Genomic DNA, 21,061 nt, shown 5'->3' on the forward strand with positions numbered 1-21,061 from the left:
TGAGCTAGATGAGTCACATTACTGTGGCCATTATTTGTAACAATTTTCAAGCACTTGATCACAATTTCAGGTGTATACATATAAGCTGTTGTAACTGGTGGAGTTGTAGTGAATTGATTGCTTGCATATGGTATCATTGAGTTAATGTTACTGTGGCCATGTATTTATTCATTTGATCACAGTCATACATCTGAAATGTACATAGAGTGGTTGCAAATGGTGGGCACACGTGTGTGTGTGTGTGTGTGTGTGTGTGTGTGTGTGTGTGTGTGTGTGTGTGTGTGTGTGTGTGTGTGTGTGTGTGTGTGTGTGTGAAAATAAACTACTATGACTAGCTGCTGGTTTCTTATAATATGATTTCTGGGGTGTACAAAGTCCACTAAGTGGGTATAATTGAGGATATGTTGGCTGTTTGTGGACAAAAGTAAACTTAACTTATCCTTACGGTTTTGCAGGACTAATATGTATTTGCATAAAGCAAGCTGTACTACTTTACTTTGGCTACTGTTTGTGTGAATCAGTTATTACTTTAGCCATTTTGCTATCACAATCTGACATCTGAGATGTTACTGCAGCTATTTTTAATACAGACAGGAATCTGAGGTGAATACAGGCAATCAGTTGCCTGTAACTGATGTGCATGGGGGTTGTCGATTGATGAAAATAACTGCGTTTGTGTATGGCGTGGGTTTTCAGTGTATCTAAAAGTAACAATTTCTTTCACTTTCCATCTTAGTGAAACATAAGCAGCATAAACAGTAAGTGGCTGTCTGTGGTGGTTAGGGCAGGCTATAGGTGATAGCAGCTGATCACTGGCACATTGGCTCAATAAGTAGCATTACCATCTCACAGAGTTCTTTTTTTTTCTGGTTGAATTTTTGGCTTTGATGTCTTCTCTGTGAAATCTGCATGTACTCCCTACCTCTTTGTGGATTCTTATCCAGGTACCCTGCTTTCCTCCTCCAAACCCTCATTTGTGTAATATATATACCAGTGGTCATTTCTGCGTTTACTTTCAGCCTTAACACCAGAGGGTACACAAAAAGTAACTATTCTTTATGGGAGTAGGGAGAAAGACACTGTTCCCAGGTATGAGTTATGCAGTGCTGTAACCATTATTTTTCTGATTTTTTTTGAGCTACTATTTTGTCAACTTTGAACACAACTTATTTTTTCCTTAAAAGAAAAACATAAGACTAAATTTCCTTATTCATAACTTTTGTTCAGACCACCCCTGGATCAAAAAGTTTAGGGAGAAAAGCTGTGTTATACAGCTCTGAATATTTAGATCTCTATGACGTCTGGGGGCCTAGCTACTTCCTGCCACAGTGAAGACTTGTCCACTTAGGGTGTGTTAAAAAATAGAGGAAAACGTTGAAGATTACTTCTTTCTTGACTTTCCATATTCTTAATCTGTCTAGATGGTAAGTGGCTGGGATGGAGGGGTGACAAGGGAGGAGTATGAGTGGTGCAGACAACTACTGTGCAAGGGTGTACCATGGAGGCCTTTGCCCTAGGGCTCCATGCCACCTGTGGCATTTAAGCTGAATATAGTTAGTAATGTGGCTAGAATGAGTGGGTACTAGCCTGGCTTTGTGACACACAGAGAGATGAAACCCTTACTGTTACCCTCATTTGATAAGCAGCCCTGGCACTGGAGGAGCCAGGCAAGGAGGAAAGAGGTATGAAGGGGACATGGACTCTCGCCTCTCCCTTGGGGTCGGGATGAATTCTCACATGGAGAAGACCATGCACACACTGGGTGGTACAGTTTCCCTCATGGAGATCGGGAAGACCAGTGCTTATGCTGTGGGGGGGAGGGCAGTGCTGCCTTGGGGGGGGAAACTTTTATGGACGTGTGAAGATGTTCTCTGTTGATGGTTCATTTCAACCCCTTCCCCTGGCATCTAACGGGTTCATATTAAAATACCGAATGCTGAAAACGGCGAATGGTGTTTCATCGACACATATTCAGCGAACGCTGAAAATGTCGAAACCACAGAACAGCGATTTCTTTCTTAGGGCAAGAAATTGCTGATCCAACCCCCCCCCCCCCAAAAAAAAAAAATTAAACACTTCCAAACACATACACACATACCCTAACCCTAATTATAGCCCCCCCCAAAAAAAAACAGTAAACAACTAAATACACATATGCACATAACCCAATCATACAGCTAATGAAAAAAAAAACAGTAAACATTTTAAAACATATGCACTTACCTTAACCTGCACCCTAAACCTAAAGTCAGTAACTCTCGCACATTTACATAAACAGTTCCAAACACATACACACTTACCTTAACCCTAATCCTACCCCCCCCCAAAACAGAAGTAAACAGCTGAAAACACATGCACACGTAACTCAACCATACATCTAATGCAAAATAAAAAACAGTAAACACTTTCATACATATGCACTTACCTTAACCCGCACCCTATCCTTAAGGTCAGTAACTGTTGCACAGTCACGCTCAGGAGCTGTACCAGATAAGGGAGCACACTACACTTCAGAACAGGCAAAGCAACGAAGTGGTCAAGCGACTTCTTTCCCAGGGAAAGAATTCACTGAACAGCTGCTTCGCTGTTTTGCCTGTTCGCCTGACATGTGTCGACGAAAACGCATTCGACAAAATGCATTTTCGTCGTTCTAATAGGAACCCCATCTATCCACTTTCATGCAGTTAGGGCCAGGGAGAAAAGGAAAAAATTAACTACTGCTGATAGCTGTCAAAATGATGGTCCCTCCAATTCAGCCCTCTTCATTGTAAAGAGGAACAAACTAACAATTGCCTTGGAAAGGAATAATGGCTGGCAGACAGTAGGAGTAAAAAAATGCAAGGAAAAAAAAAAAGCAAAAAGAAAAAGGAAAGATTGGATATTGAGGCAGTATGCGGATGAATGTGACTCACCCCCGCCTGTTGTTCGATCATAGGAAAATAGTTATTGATCTGCTGTAAAAATGCTCCACCTCATTCCAATCAACCCTACGCATTCAGTTGTGTCCTGCAGCTCCCTTGCTTTAAAGTCATAAGCTGTCCGTGTGTAAAATAAAGTCCTTTATTTAATAACTCACATTATTGACTTTATAAATGCATCATTGTGCAAATTATCTTAACATAGGTACATTGAAAATGTTTTTGTGTGCTTTTAAGGGAATGAACTTTGATGTTATTGTGATGTGATAATCATTCTTCTTATGTAGCAGCTTCTTTTGAAAACTAATTTATCAAAACATTTGTTCATTTTATGAACAGATCTCAACACGTAATGATTTTGTGAAACGTGGTTTACCATATTCTGACTAGATCTAATAACCACTGCTTTCTAATGTTATGCATCATGAGTACTGTTCTAGATAATTTTCTTTACCATTACCTTTTTTATATATTTTCATTGTTCTATTTTTGTCTTAAGCTTTCTCAATCATAGAATTATTATGTCATCTATCTAAAAACTTCTCATTTTCCTTTAAAGGAGGCTAACAGATCAAAATAATGTGTAGCTATCTCTTTTTGTTTAGTTTTATCCTTGTTAAGAATAGACCAACGCATCTTTACATTCACTCAAGCAATTTAGTGTAATAAATTGCATATATATCTAGTGTAGTTGTTCAGTACTTAGCATTGCTGCTTCATGGCACTTTATTCTGTGGTTCTGTTTTTAGATGAGGTGACGACTTTGCAGAATTTGATTGTTACCTCACTCAATCTCTTTCCTGGTGGGTTTCCTCCAAGGACTGTGGTTTTCTCCCATGTGCCAAAAACTTGTCAGTAGTTGAATTAGCAAGCTGTTAATTTGCCCACTAGTATATGTGGCATTTGTATGATGCTGTACTGGGATGATGACAGTGTGGTGGATGTACAAAGAGTAGGGGCACACAGCTATGCAGACAGTATGCTTTGCACAGCAGCTATGCAGACAGTATGCTTTGGAGTGCAACATCACCCAAGGATGTGAAAAAAGAAGCATAGTAAGCAGAGGGCACATAGTATAGCAGCATTTTGCATTCTGTAGCAGTCTGCAGTGTACCAGACATGTAGCAGGGATTTGTGTATATAGGTATATATGGTAAGTGGAAATGGTGTAGGCAAACGGAGAGTACTTAAGCTTGGTTATGTGCACATACTGTCTTTGTATACATGTATGTGTATGCACATAGCTATAGTGCTGTAATACATTTATCTGTGGAGAAACAATGCAGTACTGTGTGTGTGTGTGTGTATGCGCACACACACACACGCGCACACACACATGCACATATATATATATATATATATATATATACACACACACACACACACACACACACACACACACACACACACACACACACACACACACACACATTTATGTAAACTAATTTGTCTACCATATGTAGTAAGATGGATAGCAAATTGGCAGGTAGACAGGACCCACACATTGGGGGTGGCAGGTACCTCTTCAGAAAGTATGAAAGTGACCAGTGATGTCCATGAGGACTGAGTGCTGGGACTTCTCCTTTTCAGCACTTACTTCCCTTGACTTCCAAGCAAAGAGCCAAGACCTTTGACTAAGAATGTTTGCAGATGACTGCAGATTGAATGTTCATATTATGTCATCCTCTGATGCCAAATCCTACAGAAGGATTTCTCCCTAATAAACTCATGATGTACTAAAAATAGGCTCAGACTTAATGCAAAATAGTGTAGTATTATCATTTTTGGTACACAACCTCTTCCCCTTATCATATTGCATTAACAGCATACCACTGCAAAGCAAAATTTTATTCAAGGACCTAACAACTGGGTTGATACCTCTCTTTTTTGACTGTCGTGACAGTGGTTGTCAAGAAATCTTATTTTGTGCTGCTAATTGCCAAAGGAATATTTTCAAGATCTAAAGAGGTAATCACTCCCTTATAATCAGCATTGATCAGATGAATTCTTGAATACAAAGTTTAATTCATTCATTCATTTATTTATGTATTTATTTATTTTTCTTGAGTACAACGTTTCATTTAGGATGTTTTTCACTAAATATGTGAAATAGTTAGAAAGACACCCCCAAAGCTTCATAACCAAAATTATCACAGACCTAAAGTCCCTGCGCTCCTAAGAGAGGCTGGAAGCTCTAGCCCTTTCTACAGTGTCTTACAAACTTTTGAAGGAAGATATCTATCTCACTTCCTGTGCCATTAGAGAACTGATTGTCCTAGACCTCTTGTATCTCAGCAAGTTCAGTATCTCCCCCAGTATTAAAACTGGGAACCTGCATCTCTGCCAGAATATAAATAAGTAAATACTGTGGGAAGAAATAGCCAGGGAATTGTTATGGCTAGGCTTGTATAGGCCCTAGGGCTGATCGCCTAGTACCAACCTATGAACACAGTAGAGTTCTAGAAAAAATATAACAAAAAAACCTTAAACCAAAAAGAAATAAAAATGAAAATGGACTAGGTCAGCTGGACACGGGGACTGTTTATTTACGTAAGCGCTTTTGGCCAGGTTATTTTATCATAGCAATATATATTTTCACATGTTCAGGATGAGTGTGGTTTAATACTTTTTAAACTAGATTTATGATTTTGATTTTAGTTTCGTGTTTACTAATGTGCACTATTTAATTAATTAAATAAGTCTGAACTTGGTTAGTAGTTAATATTTCATATTGCATATTCAAAAGTAAGCACAGGTATTAGAATAATAGCTTTGCTGATAGAGTTATTATTTTGTAGATGTATATCACTGTTTATTTTTGTGTTGTATGTCTCTTAAATTTAAAACTTGGTTAAATTGGATAATTAACCAATATCTGGTTTTAATTGGTTGTTATTAGTTCTGTTATTTATAAAAACTGGGAGCTGTGTTGAGTACAGATTTTGTCTGAAGAAGGCTGGGAAATAACCTGGCCGAAAGCACTTATGTAAATAAACAGTCCGTGTCCAGCTGACCTAGTCCGTTTTCATTTTTATTTCTTTACAGTAGAGTTCTAGGTTTATAACCCTGGAGTCTACCAAACTTCTGGAGTAAGGTACAAAAGGGCAACCAAGGAAGTATCAAAGGCCCAAAGTGGTAGAAACATAAGAGACAAGTGAAAAAACCTACTTGAGCCACCACAGCTAAAGCAAACACAAATTTTAGTAACAGGGATAAACGCTTTCAAGTCATGCAATGACTCTTCTGAAATAAAGTTGCCCTACATGTTAAAAGGTGTGTCACACTGTTTCTTTAAACATAACATAGCTGACTGGATGTTTATTCCAGGATTGACTTGGAATAAGACTCCTGGAGAAAGAAAATGTGGCAGGAGGGAGTGTACTGGCAAGGCAAAAATGATCATAAGACTTGTTGACAGTGGAATATCCATGAATCTGTGTATGCGATATGTGTGGAGCCAGATGCCTAATGTATCATATCCTAGTGTTAATGCTATTTTGTCTTTTTGTCTTTATATTTTACGGAAGCCCACTGCATTGCAAGTAGGACTGAGTAGAACTGCAAGCCCATATTTGGTGTCTGTCTTCATATATATGTACATGTGCATGTCAGTGAGATTATGGGACAATATTGTAGATTTTTAATTGGTTGGTTGGTGTGGAGTAAAACTGACTATTGTAATTGTAGATATTTATATCACTAGTTCATACGAATGTTTTATATCTTTAATAATGTAATGTATGTGTTTAGTCTGATGCTTTCTCTCAGAGTTATTCAGTAAGGGAAAAAATCATTGCAGTGGATACATTGTCATGGAATAATGCATGCAGACAGTTAAATATACGCTGAACACATTATTGCTTTCCAGTAGTCAACAAGTGGTGCCGCCAATTTTTGTAATAACTGCTCGTGTCATATGGGGCATGTGCCTTATTCTGTACCCATGGCAGTTAATGTACAAAAGTTGTGGTGTACAGGCAGAGATAATACAGGCACACTGTTTTGAGGGACATACCATCATCACTAGGAGGTGTGTGCAGTGTATGGGTACTCCAAACATACACTAGCATGCATAAAATTATCTCTGTTATGCTAGGTGGATTTGCAGCCTGTAAAAAATATTTTTCTGTGCTCACAGTATACAAGACTGCCTCTAACCTTGCAAGATTGCCTCTTCTACCCAGTCTTAAAATCATTGCTTTCCCTATCTTTCTGCATAAAATTCCCTCTGTTCTGATAGATGGATTTGTAGCTTGCAAAAAATAGTTTTCATTACTAACAGTATACAAGATTGCCTCTAGCCTTGTGAGATTGCCCCTTCCACCTAGTCTTAAAAGTCATTGGTTTCCCTATCTTTCTGCATAAAATTATCTTTGTTCTGTTGGATTTGCAGCCTGCAAAAAAATATTTTTCAGTGCAGACATTACATAAGACTGCCACTAAGTAAGCTGCTAAAACCATCTGTATCGCTAAACTTGGCAGCCAGTGCTAATGCTAAAGAACAAGAACACATACATTAATGTACTTAAGGCTTTAATGTATGGCTTTCTTATCCATGAGCAACTTTTTTAAACTTTCTCTGCTACAGTGTCCTGTTGAGTTACTCTCATTATGTTGGCAAGAAAACTCACACTGCTGTTTAAACCTTTCCTTACCTCCATTGTCACTGATTGTTTTTCTTGGGTTAATACCTGCATTTGTGAGGGGTTCTACAAAATGCAGAACTTCTTGTCTCTCTTCTCCATGTTAATAAACATAAGAAGCTTTGTATAGTTGTCCTCTACATACTATCAGGTAATATTAGTTTATCACAAAAAATTCTTTGATGGAGAACTACAAATATTGAAATTGAAACCATTATCTTAGGTGACGTTAACATTGACTGGTTATTTGTGGTATCCAGCACCCCAACTACAAATCTTAACTTGTATGGGATTGAACAGCTGATCTCTTCCCCTACTCGACTCAGCAAAGCCAATAATAAAAATTATATCCTTGACAGGATACTTTTCTCTAACCCTAGCAAGTATGCTATCTCAGGGGTACTACCTGATTCCTTTAGTGACCATCACCATATATTCAAAAACAGAGAAATCACCCTCCCAACTAAAAAACATCAGTACGGAACTAACTACCCAGAATCTTTCTAACTTTAATCCTGATGCACTCAGTAATGTACTAAACTATGTTAAATGGTCTCTACTCAAAGTCCTACCCCTAGACGAAGCTGTTAACAGTTCAATAATGTATTCATGAATACTTTACATGTCCTTGCGCCTCCTAGAAATAAAAGATTAAATACTACTCAGATCTTGGCTGTCTCATTCTACAAAAATTCTTATGCAAAAATGTGACAATGGCACAAAGATAAACCCCCTCAAACCGTACATCTATACAGTGTGTTGCAATAACCTCACTAAGAAGCAAATTCACCTAGACCAAAAAAAATATATATATTTACTCTGACCTACAAGATAATCATTAAAAAATCAGAAGAAATTCTGGAGCCCAGTTAAGAAAAATTTTCAGCCTGGCTCTCATTCCTCACTAATCCCCTATCCAGACTATCCACCTCAGAAACAGCTACAAAATTTACCACTTTCTTCATTGACATCACAGCCTGTTTTACCTCCAGCTCTTCTCAACTGTTTAATCTACCTCAAAACTCTACTAGTCCTGACATCCATTCTACACGTCATATGTTAAACAGTTACTAAAGAAACTTGAAACCTGTTTTTGATGATCTCCTTGCTGAGTATCTTAAGCTCACTGCAGACTATAGCATACCCAGTCTCAATTGTCATTAATAGATCTATTCAAGACTCCCATGCCCCTGCCTGTGGGGAAAAAAATCTTCATTATTCCCCTGTATAAAGGAAGCAACTCCTCTGAAATCTCTAACTTTAGTTCAGTTTACATCTCTTCCCCGTTTCTGTGGTCCTAAAAAAGTATATTCATAAACAGCTCCTTCAATACTTCTTGCAAAATGATCTCCTTATCCCAGCATGACATGGTTTCCAACCAAGCCATAGCACCACTACAGCTCTCCCCAACTATTTCAACACCATTAGTAAGGCTAGCAATCAAGGAATGTTTATCTGTTCTGTTTTTTTAGATCTCTCAAAAACCTTTAACACAGTGTCACACAAGAAACCTCTGACTCAAATGTCCTGTCTGGACCTTTCCAAACCAACTCTTCTGTGGTTCTACAACTACCTATCTGAAAGATGTCAATCTTGTCAAATGTCTGTCTTCTTTCTCTCCTTTCCTCCTAGTTAAAAATGGGTGTTCCTCAAGGCTTTATTCTTGGTCCAATACTCTCAAACATTTGTATACCTCCACTCAGCAAGCTTGCCTTATTCAGTTTGCAGATGACTAAACTCTCATCTGATCATCTGGCAACCCACTACAACTACACTCGATGCAAGGTGCCTTCAACTACAGTATCTGTCTGCCTGGGATGACATGATCGATAGACCACGATGCTTTGCCAGAGATGGCCTGCACCTGTCGCCCTTGGGATTCCGGATACTGGCTAAGACTCTTGCCACCCCTATAGTGCCTTTTTTAGGCAATATTCAAATGACAAATTCACCACCATAACAGGAACAAGCAAGCAAAATCTGAGGGTAATGCTACTCAATGCTAGAAGTCTAAATCTCAAAATGCACTCACTTGAGGCACTCCTTAAAATGAAGAACATCGACATCTGTGCAGTGACAGAGACCTGGTTCAAGGCTCTGGAGAGCATCCCTGCATTACCATGCTATAATTAATACCACACCTTTTGGCCACCTAACCTGGACAGAAACACTAAAGGCAGAGGTATGTCCATATTCATTAAGGATATCCACACCTCCAGGCTAGTTGCTCAGCATAATGCATCCTAGATTATCCAAGCGCACCTAATTCTGGGCAAGACCGCAATCTAAATTGTAGCTTGCTACAGATCCCCCACCATGCCCCAGGATTCCCACTCATTTCTTGATACACTGGAAAATATTAGGGTACAACCTAACACCCTAATCAACTACCCCACCATTAACTGGGAAAACTACTCATGTACCAACTCTTTTGCTCAATGTTTTCTGGAATTCATAAATTCCAATGCCTTGGATCAACTTATCCACATCCCCACCAGGGGCAGCAATATCCTAGACCTGGTCATTACCAATATGGGCAACTGGTGTTCCACACCAGAGGGCAGTTCCTCGTTGGTCAGATCTGACCACAACCTAGTCACCCTAGACATCCACATCCTGCCCCCATCCCCATTAGGGAACCACCGTAAAAAATTTCTCCAAAGCCAACTTCACGCTTCTTAAGACAGAAGTGCAAACTTCAACGACACCCATGTAGACGGACAATAGAGGTACAACTGCTGAATCCTACACAAATGCACTTTATAAGCACTTACACGAGTGCATGGATCGTGCAATCCCTAACAAAACCAAGATGCTAGCCTCCAAAAAAGGAAGACAATCTGGTGGTCCTCTGTTGTAAACAAACTCTACAACAGAAGAAAGAAACTGTTGCAAAAAAGACTAAAATCCCATGATTGGAGGAACTTCGTGGTCAACCTCAGTAAGAAGCTGAGATCCTTCATAAAATCCTCCAAAGCTAGTTATGAAAACAAAATTGCCACTGATTCTAAAGACAGCCACAAAGCATTCTATAGCTATGTCAAGAATCTCAATGGCAACACTCAGATACAGCACAATGGCAGTAAATATACAGAACCAACTGATATTGCCAACATCCTGGCAGATAGTTTCAGTGCTAACTTTACCCCCTCTCACCCCCTAAAGGGCCCATCTTTATACCGGAAGAATGCAAAGTTCCTATAATCACGGCTGCACAGGTAAAAACCACACACTCCAAAGCCAAGAACACAGCATCCATGGGACCTGACAACATCCCAGGCTGCGTTCTACATGAACTACAGAACAAATTGGCAACCCACTTAAGTACCATGTTCAATCATAGCCTTACCTCAGGCTTTGTGCCCACTGAATGACCCACAATGACGGTCATCCCACTCCACAAAGGGGGAGCCACCACGGACCCTGGAAACTACCGTCCCATTAGCCTGATGAGCCTGGTCTGCAAGGCTATGGAACGTATCTTTATGGAACTTATAAACAATGACATTGGTAATGTCGTTCGGGTTTGTAAAAGGCAGATCATGTCTCCTAAACCTGATAGACCTCTTTGAAGAGGTCACCAAAGCCAGAGATGAGGGTAAGGTGGTTCACACAGCCTATTTAGATCTTGCCAAGGTTTTCAGCATCAACCCCCACTCTGGAATTATAGTTAAACTCACTAAACTAGGTGTAAATCCCTATGTCACAAGATTGGTTGCCAACTGGCTCACTGATAGAACCCACACTGTGAAAGTAGCAGACTCCAAATCCGACTTCAGACCAGTGACAAGTGGAGTACCACAGGGTTCAGTCCTGGGTCCACTCCTGTTTGGTATCTACTTCTGTGAAGTACAGGCTAACACTGAAGGTCTTTGGCTAAAGAAGTTCACAGATGACTGCAAACTAGGAGCCATAATTGAAACTCCTAACAATGTGGACATCCTACAAAAGGGCCTCACTGAGACAGATGCCCGGTGTCAAAGCCATGGCCTCAAGCTCAGTGTCAAAATGTGAATTGTCATCCCTTTTGGTAAAACCTCTGTACCCATGAACTACCACATTAGACGGTAGTCTACTTAACACCGAAAGTGTGATAAGAGACCTTGGGACACAGGTGGACAGTAGTCTCTCCTTTGATAATCACATTGCCACAGTAGTCAGGAAATCCTTCTATGTGGCACACCTCATCACAAAAGGTTTCTCATCCAGGAAAAAAGAGGTAATTGTTCCCCTGTACTTGTCACTCATTAGACCCATTATAGAATATAGCGCCCCTTTTGGTATGTACCTCACAAGACATCTACAACAACTGGAAAGGCTGCAGACATACCTCACAAAGAGGATTACCAGCCTCAAACAGATGCCCTACGGAGACCGTCTGAAAAAACTCCAGCTTTACTATGTCGCATCTCGCCTACTCAGAGGCGATCTCTGCCTAACATACAAAGCTATGTCAAACCCAGAGCTGTTGGACATGCTCCACTTAAAGAAATCACAATCCCTCCAAGCTGCACGCTCTAGGGACCTAAACTTTGTCACAGCAATAAACAGAACATGCTGGAGGGATAGATTCCTGTCCCAGAAACTTCCCATACTCTGGAACATACTACCTGTCTGTATCAAACAAAGCTCCTCATTAGCACTCTTCAAGAAAAATCTTGACGACTGGATGGGAGATAGGAAATTCACCTAAAATTCACAAAAATCTTTATTCTTTCTAGTAAAATCACTCAAGCTAACACTTATGTTTTGCTCTGTCTTCTCTATGGCTCACCTGTTTTGACTAACACCCAGATCTCTCTTAAAGCACAACTGGAGCAATGCTAAATTTGTAACTAACCTGATAAAGCTTATCATTGATCTGGATAATGTGCTCAAATGGTTAGAACTCCCACATCAACTAGCCCATAAGCAGCTTCTTCTAACCCATAAAATACTACATAACCCCTTTACCTGTCCTTCTCTGTCTTCAGTACTTTATCACTATCTCCCAAATTGCCCTTTGAGCTCACAAGACCAAAAACTACTTGAAATCTATAAACCAAAAAAAAGTGTGGGGAAAAGTTTATATCTACACTGCATATCCAAACGTTGGAATTCTGTCCCAAATTCAATCAGAACTATAGCCTCCATTTATTTAAGTCTCTCAGAGTTTCTCACTAACACATGGCTATGCCCATGCAACTCACTTGTATGATCTATATTAACAAATACTTTACATTCTTACTTACCTCTTATCATGTTATCCACCTGTACCTTTCAACCTGCCCTCTTCCCACTCATAGTGTGGACTTGTATCTCTTTATAGTATTTATTGCACCACTGTCCTGCCCCTGTCTTCTTTAAGTAGCACTGATTCACTAAATACTGCAGCATGTCAGTATTTATATGCACATATCTTTGTCCTGTGTATATATGACTTGCTTTTCTTGGAACCTTTTTTTGCTTTGCATGTACTGGTTGGCCTTTTGTATGTAAGGAACTGCACACATATTTCAACATCAGTATACCATGTTTTGTACTGGATAGACACCTTTCAACAGTGGGCTGTATTCTGGTAATTTTTTCCTATCTGTCCATTCTTTAGAAAATGAAAATCAATGAGTATGTTTTGTTGTGTTAAAAAATAATTTGTTTCCTTTTATAACAACTCAGTTTAGTGCTTGGCTGTACTGTTTAGCTGAGTGATTGTTTTTCCCCTTGGTAGGCATAATATAATCCTTTTTTTTGACACATCTACTTTCTCACCAGCATGTTTGGCTTACTGGTGTGAGCATATTACAGTTATTCCTTTGTATAATCTTTTTTTAAAAGTCATAATGCAACAAAAATGTTTACAATCATTTACAAAATACCATAAGAGAAAGTGAATGGTGGAAATGCTTTCTGTAGTTTATTTTGGTCTAACCTTTAGCTTTTTTAGCAGTAATATATGGGTGAACAGGTGAATAACTTTCATACAAGGCATTATGTGCAATTGCATCCAGTAAGTGAACTGGCAGCAGATGTGCTCATAAAGTGAATTGCCGCCCTTTCATGTCAACATGAAATGGGATGCACAAGATGAAGATGGGCTGGGGAAATAGTAGAACATCCATTTTATATAATTCATTTTTTTTTGTCTGCATTTGTTCGTGACTCTGTGTGTGTGTGTGTGTGTGTGTGTGTGTGTGTGTGTGTGTGTGTGTGTGTGTGTGCGTGCGTGCGTGCATCTTACCTTGTGTTTCAGTTTTATTTTGGTCAGTTTGACTTTTCCTTTCTGCTGTGTTGCATATAGTTTATCATGATAGAGTAGTGTCACAGGGGTCCTACCCTTTCTTCTGGATGACCCATAATTTTCGTATACAAAGAATCTGGAATTTGATTTTAGTCTGTCAGTCTTTCTGTGCTGTATACTCTGTAGTGAAACACAAGGACTGTAATTACATGAGGATGCACAACAGCAGTGTACATTATACAACTGGTGGCATAAAAAGTATGTGAGCTTGAGAAATACCTCTCAGCTGGTCAGATTCTCACAGAATGCCCAAATTTTTGCCTCATATTTTTGATCTGTTCCTCATAATATGTGTGGTTTTCTAGCACGTTATTGAGGATTGTGAAGTCACTAAATAACAAGTGTGAAATTCAGACTTCATATCCTTCTAAAATTGCATGGCAAAGCAAAGTCTGTTATTGTAGCAACTCTACTAAGTTTGTAAGAGCAATATATTGATTGCAGCAACCCTCTTAAGTTTGTAAGATAAATATATTGCCCGCCAAAATATTTTTAGCTTTGTGCAGATTTCTTCCACTGAGAGGTTGAGAAGTATACTGAAGTTCAGGAGATTGCTTTTCGTGTCTCCTTGAAAACACTGCAGAGTACTGTTACTCATCCATGCTAGCATTAACTTTATAATGAATGATCACTGGAACATCGTAATATTCTTAAAGTTATGACTAGAAATGTACTTGTTTTGAAAGAAAAACATTGGTTCCTTACATTAACGCCATTTTGTTTGTTGCAGTAGTGACTGCCAATCCAACAGTCACTCAACAAGTGGTCTTGTAAGTTTTAAGATTTTTTTTTACTGACCATTCCATTGGCAAATTGCATATTCCACCACCTCTGAGGCATTTTGTCTGTGAACTTTGAAAGTGTATACATCAACACTTTGTATGTCACACTCACTACCACAAGTCTGTAAATGAGCAACAAAGGCCTGTCATTTTCTATCAATATGAGCAGAACTGTGAATTACAAGCTCTGATTTGCCAGTCACAATCATTATTCATGAAAGGAATGTTTTCTGATTTTTTTAAGCTGCTGTAGCTTTGCTAACTCTTTTTACTTGCATTGATGCTGATGGCACCAAAATCAAGTGGAACTACTACAGTAAACTCTGTTAACCGGCACCCATGGGGATTGGTAGATGCCGGATAAATAATGTATAGTAACCTCTCAGTTAACCAGAACTCAAGCAACCAGAACTCTCAAGTAACCAGAAAAAAAAATCAAAGAAATACAGTACAGTTTTCATGTGTTGCACTTTCTGCTCCCCACCGCAGAGACATACCTTTTATTTTTAGAGTTTTATTAAAAAGGAAGATAGGAATAAATTCCCTCTCTCACCAACCTAAGAAAAAGTCAAACCAAACAAAGTGTACAGGATACAATATTAGGCCTATTTTTAACAGTAACTCTCAAGCAACCAGAAATTACAGTTTTTTTCTTTTCCTATTTTATACAGTTCTGTTTTTTTTTTTCCACAACTAATGATTCAAGAATTATTAAGACATATTATGGCAGTTAGTTGCGACTAAATTGCATGTTAAATTTATCACAGTGGCGTGCCTGTTCTCCATTTGTTGGTATTGTTTTAGAGCAATTGGAAGCTTCAAAATGTAACCAAATGTCCACCTACAGGATATAGTTTTGTTCCAGTTTTCTGTTTAGACATTTTTGTTGACTTGCGCTTTTTTACATGTACAGAACAGTAATTGTAATGTGGTGTCTGCAGAGATTAATGCAGCTGAAACCTAGAAAACGATGGATCATTTACAAAGAACTTTTAAATGTCTGTTGTGATTGTTTTTTCTTCCCTTTGGTTGGCTGACATGAAAGACGAAAAGCATTTCTCTTTGTTTCCTAAATAGGAAGGAAACTATATGCCACTTAAATCTGGAAACAGCACTTGCTTTGTGAGTTGAACTGTGGACCTTTTTTGTAAAGACTTACAAGCTAGAGACAAATTTGATATTTTTTCCTAGTGGGAGCGCCTGATAGATGAAGAACAGCTGACTCACATTAAGTAACTGATAAGGGATGTAGGTACTTAATTTTCACTTTTCATAGCATCATTTGCAACAAAACCAGATAAAATCTACTTCCTGATTGCTGTCCTCATGTTATTGTTCTGTATTCCTTAATCAGCATACAGACGTAGTACAGAACCACTTATTACATAGATTGTTTATGCTTAATATCGTCTGGCACTTTGCAAACTGACTGCATTAAAGAATAGAAAATGAATATTACATATGAGAATAGCTGTAGTCCTTACTGGGTTTGAGTGAGATGTTCTTTGCGCATTCAGTTTGCCATATTAATTTAATGTAAGCAGGCAGTCATGCTTAGAGTATTAATTGTATTGACATTACTACTTTTTGTGCGATTCTCTGAGTATCACAGAGTATAAGACCAAAATGTTTATTTGTAGGGATTGACATTATTACTGAAAATAAATGAAAGCAGTTATTTTTTCAGATGGCTACTTCACACACAGATGGTTGTCTGAGAGAATGCACTGACAAAATTATAGGGTAATGTAAATTTAAGCACACACAGTATTTTTAATGTAGTAGAGAAGAAAATTGTACAAGTATTTATCAAAGTTAACATTGTCTTTACAGAAAATAATTTCACATTTTAATAATTTCATTAACAGAATGTGCGGGATCCGTCATGTGCTACGATTGCCCTTTTCACAGCAAAGTTGCATCATCCAAACAAAATCCACCAACATGTGGTGCTTCAAGCCCTGTTCTATCTGTTGGATCGAGCTGTGGAAAGGTAAGTTCTCTTCCTCAAGTTTAGAAGATAGGCCAGTCCCTTAAAATTTAGGTACATAGTAAGAAGTTGCAAATTTGTATGACGCATCAAAGGCAGATTGGGAACAAAATGAAGAAAACCTCATAGCTTCACACTTTTTATTCAAAAAATTGAGCGCTTTCGTCCAGGTATCTCGGACGTCATCAGAATACTAAAATAGTCTACAAACATGTTTAAGTACTATAAGCCTTTGATAGTACAACTCCACACAGTCAAAGTAACCTATCATAAAATCACATTAATTTAAAAAAAAATCACATTAATTAAAACTTCCCCACCAAGGTAAATTTAACTCTTACAATCTTGGTGCACAGCCATTTCTTCTTACATATAAAAAGTTAAAACATGTAACAAGCTGTTAGTCTTAGGAAACTACTTAGAGAAACATTGTCATTAAGGACTAGATGTGTTACAGCATTACTTCATAAAATCCACTGTAATTCAAGATATTCCAAGTCTGATTCAGGTCCTCCCCTAGGACCCAAATCACATTGATCAATAGTACAGAATTTAAATACATGATCTTTGTTCTCAAAAATATGTCTAAATAATCCATTTTTGGTGTCCATTTTTTGATGCCATACAAGTGCTGGTATATTCGATCTTTCAGAGCCCATACAGTTTTTCCTATGTAAAAATAATTACATGTCTGACATAAAGCAGCATGTACCACTCCCTTAGAGAAACAATAAAATCTTCCAGGGACATTTACACCAAGGTGTCCCCCAATGTGTACTTTTTTACACACCAAAATATTAATGCATTGGGCACAATCCCTACAATTAGACACTTTTCCATCTTTGTAGTTTTTCGTTTTCTCTACCCTTTCAAGCAGCTTTTTAAAGCTGCTTTCTTTTTTGTGTACGGTATTTGCTTTTTCTCCAACAACTTTCACATAGTCTGGGTCAACTCTAAAAAAATCCCAATTTCTCCTTATTATACCACTAATAGAATAAAGTCTTGATTAAATGGTGCAATGCATGACATATTCTGTCCGTCATTGTAACCTCGTTTTCCTAACATTCCCTTCAAGATATCACATTGTTCAAGGAATAAATTGTCAGACACCATCCTAGCTAACTGGACACATTGGTCCTTAACTCGAGCCTTCTTTTGATGTGGGGAGTGGCAACTGCTAAAGTGTAGCAAAGTGTTTGAGTATGTTGATTTCCTATATAGTGTAGACACAAAGCTTTTGTTTAGTCCTGTCTTTGTAATTAGTGACATCAAGATAATTAATTTCTCATAATCCATATTCATAGTAAACTTTAAGAAATCTGTACAATTATTCAAATAATCAAAGAATTCCAATACTCTTGACTCACTCTCCTACCAAAAAAATTACTATGTCATCTAAAAATCCGCCATACATACTCCACTCATCCTCAAAACCTGATGTAAAAATACAGGTTTTCTCCCATTGAGCTAGGACAAATGTTTGCAAAGATGGAGGCACATCCTGCCCCCATTGCAACCCCTTTTACTTGTTTGTATGTCTGGTTTTCGAAGACCAGGAAATTATTTTCTAAGACCATTTCCATCAGATTCCTAAGGGTATTTGCTTTGCTTCCAGAAAAACCTGGGTGTTGACACATAAATTCATAAAACATTTCCAAAGCTACCTCTTGTGGAATTACAGAGAACAAATCACATACATCAGCTGTGACTAAAATAACTTAATCCGAGTAAAACTCATTCTTAACCTTCAATAGAAAGTACTAGGAATCCCTAAAAATGTATTCGTAACCAGTAAGAATATTTTTAAGGTGGAAATCTATATATTTAGCTATTGTAAAAGTAATAGAATCTGCTGAGTTCACTGTAGGGGCGTAAGGGGGGATTTTTCATATTTTTATGTATTTTGGGGATTCCGAACATAGTCTGAATCCTAGGGTGATCCATGGAAAGATATCTGTGTTCACCAATGGTAAGTTCTCCATTAAGAACCATCTGATCCAAGTTTAATTTAACATTCCTATAAGCAATATTTAATTCATTCCTTGATGCTTCATCATAGGTATCAGTAAATAATATGTTAAACATCCTGTCAATATAGTCAACCCCATCCATAACAACAAGTCCCCCACCCTTATCTGGTTTCATAATTCTTATAGTTTTATTAGAAGTAATCTCATTTAACAGGCTGACTTCATCCCTAGTTAAATTAACTTGCATACGACTATCTGGTCTATTTTTCAGTATATCATGGACCTATTTTTCACAAATATTTTCAAACAAACTAACCACAGGGTGAGCAACAGGCAAAAAAGTGCTTGGCTTTGTTAATTTATTCCTTAGTATGTCGCTCCTATCTTTGTATAGAAAACCCAGGTTCAATTTCCTAGTAAAGGATTTAAGTTGTGTAATACTTTCACCACATTGCCTCTTTTGCTATGTACAAAATTCAACCCCCTCTCTATGAGGTTTGGCCATTCACCAGTAACATCCACACTACTGTAGTTGTAAATAGTAAAATCCTGATTATCATTAATAGCCAAAGTAGTTAACATTATGAACAATGTTGTCAAAATGAATACAAGCAAGTTCATATACTAAAATCTCCCACTCTCCCTCCCACACCCCCTCCCTCTGCGAACCCCCCCCCGATTCTGTGCTCCATAATTCATATTCTGCTGCCTTTCCCTTTGTTCTGTTAATCGTTGTGACCTTCTTACCCCATTGTGGTCTAAAGGGGGGCCTTGGTCATCAGCGTTATTACCAGATCTAGCCACTTCAAGACTACTAGTAGCAGTTTCAAAATGCATATCATCATTATTTTGCACATCTCTATTGTAGTGTGGAGTATTCCAGTTACTGTTCCCAAACCCTTTGGATGCTGGATATGCAGAACCACTAGTATATTCTAAATGGTCACGATTTAAATTTTTAGCCTTTTTGTCCATCAATACATTCACAGTTTTTTCTGCACTTACAAAAATACTATTAAATTCACTAACCTTGGTGGGAAGCAAAAGATCCATTTTAATACTTTCATTTAACTTTTCAATCTGAGCATTAAGATTTGACATTTTACATTCATTATTTTTAATTAACAAATGTAATAAATCACAGCCATGCTTGTTAAACAAAGCCAGCAACTCACGATGAAATGCATAGTCTTTCACAAGTCCATTTGGGTATTTCCATACCCGTATTCCTTTCGGGATCTCCTGCCTTCTCAAACATTCCCTTAAATAGTTATTTTCGAGTTGCAGTTTCTTATATTTTAAAAGTCCTCAAACTGTTTTAACTGCTGATTTAACGTCACCACAGCCATCATCTAAAAATCTGTATGGATGATTTTTAGATGACAGTCATTTTGTGGAAGGGGAGTGAGTCAAGATTATTGGAATTGTTTGATTATTTGAATAATTGTACAGATGAGAAAGTTAATTATCTTGATGTCACTATTCACAAGGACAGGACTAACAAAAACTTTGTGTCTACACTAGATAGGAAACCAACATACTCAAACACTTTGCTACACTTTAGCAGTTGCCACCCCCCACATCAAAAGAAGGCTCTAGTTAAGGGCCAATGTGTCCGGTTAGCTAGGATTGTGTCTGACAATTTATTCCTTAAACAATGTGATATCTTAGGTTACCCAGATGTATTTATTGACAGGATTTTTTGTGAAGTAAAAAGAAAAAGAAATTATGGTATTTATGTACCTATTATTGGTACTTTTGTAGCTAGCACTTTATTAAGTACTATATCTAAGAAGAAAGCTAATGACGGTCGAAATATGTCATGCATTGCACCATTTAATCAAGACTTTTATTCTACTAGTGGTATAATAAGGAAAAATTAGGATTTTTTTAGAGTTGACCCAGACTATGTAAAAGTTGTTGGAGAAAAAGCAAATGTATACAAAAAAAGAAAGCAGCTTTAAACAGCTGCTTTTAAGGGTAGAGAAAAAGAAAAACTACAAAGATGGAAAAATGTCTAAGTGTGGGGCTTGTGCCCAATGCATTAATATTTTGGTGTAAAAAGGTGAACATTGGGGGACACCTTGGTGTAAATGTCCCTGGCAGATTCTATTGTTACTTTAAGGGAGTGGTATACACACTGCTTTATGTCAGACATGTAATTGTTTTTACATAGGAAAAACTGTAAGGGCTCTGAAAGATCGAATATACCAGCACTTGTATGGCACCAAAAATACATTATTTAGACATATTTTTGGGAACCAAGCTCATGTATTTAAATTCTGTATTATTGATCAATGTGATTTGGGTCCTAGAGGAGGACCTGAATCAGATTATTTAGAATAGCTTGAATTACAGTGGATTTTACGAAGTAATGCTGTAACACATCCGGGTCTTAATGACCATGTTTCTCTAAGTAGTTTCCTAAGACTAAAAGATTGTTACATGTTTTAAAAACACCAAGTCTTCCAACAAAGCAAA

At 37.9% G+C, this 21,061-nt stretch overlaps 1 protein-coding gene across 2 annotated transcripts in view; it reads left to right on the forward strand.

Annotated features, from left to right (window-relative positions):
- The window catches only part of PTPN9 (protein tyrosine phosphatase non-receptor type 9), a 2,029,980-nt gene that overhangs the window by 868,552 nt on the left and 1,140,367 nt on the right, over positions 1 to 21,061 (forward strand). For both annotated transcript variants that reach the window (XM_044077235.1, XM_044077236.1), the window contains exon 4: positions 16,489 to 16,613. In XM_044077235.1, coding sequence (XP_043933170.1) covers positions 16,489 to 16,613 — 125 coding nt within the window. The remainder of the gene's footprint in view (positions 1 to 16,488; positions 16,614 to 21,061) is intronic.

This window comes from Protopterus annectens, chromosome 7.part0 (genome assembly GCF_019279795.1).
Source record: "Protopterus annectens isolate FY-2018-M chromosome 7.part0, PAN1.0, whole genome shotgun sequence".
Taxonomy (NCBI): Eukaryota; Metazoa; Chordata; order Ceratodontiformes; family Protopteridae; genus Protopterus; species Protopterus annectens.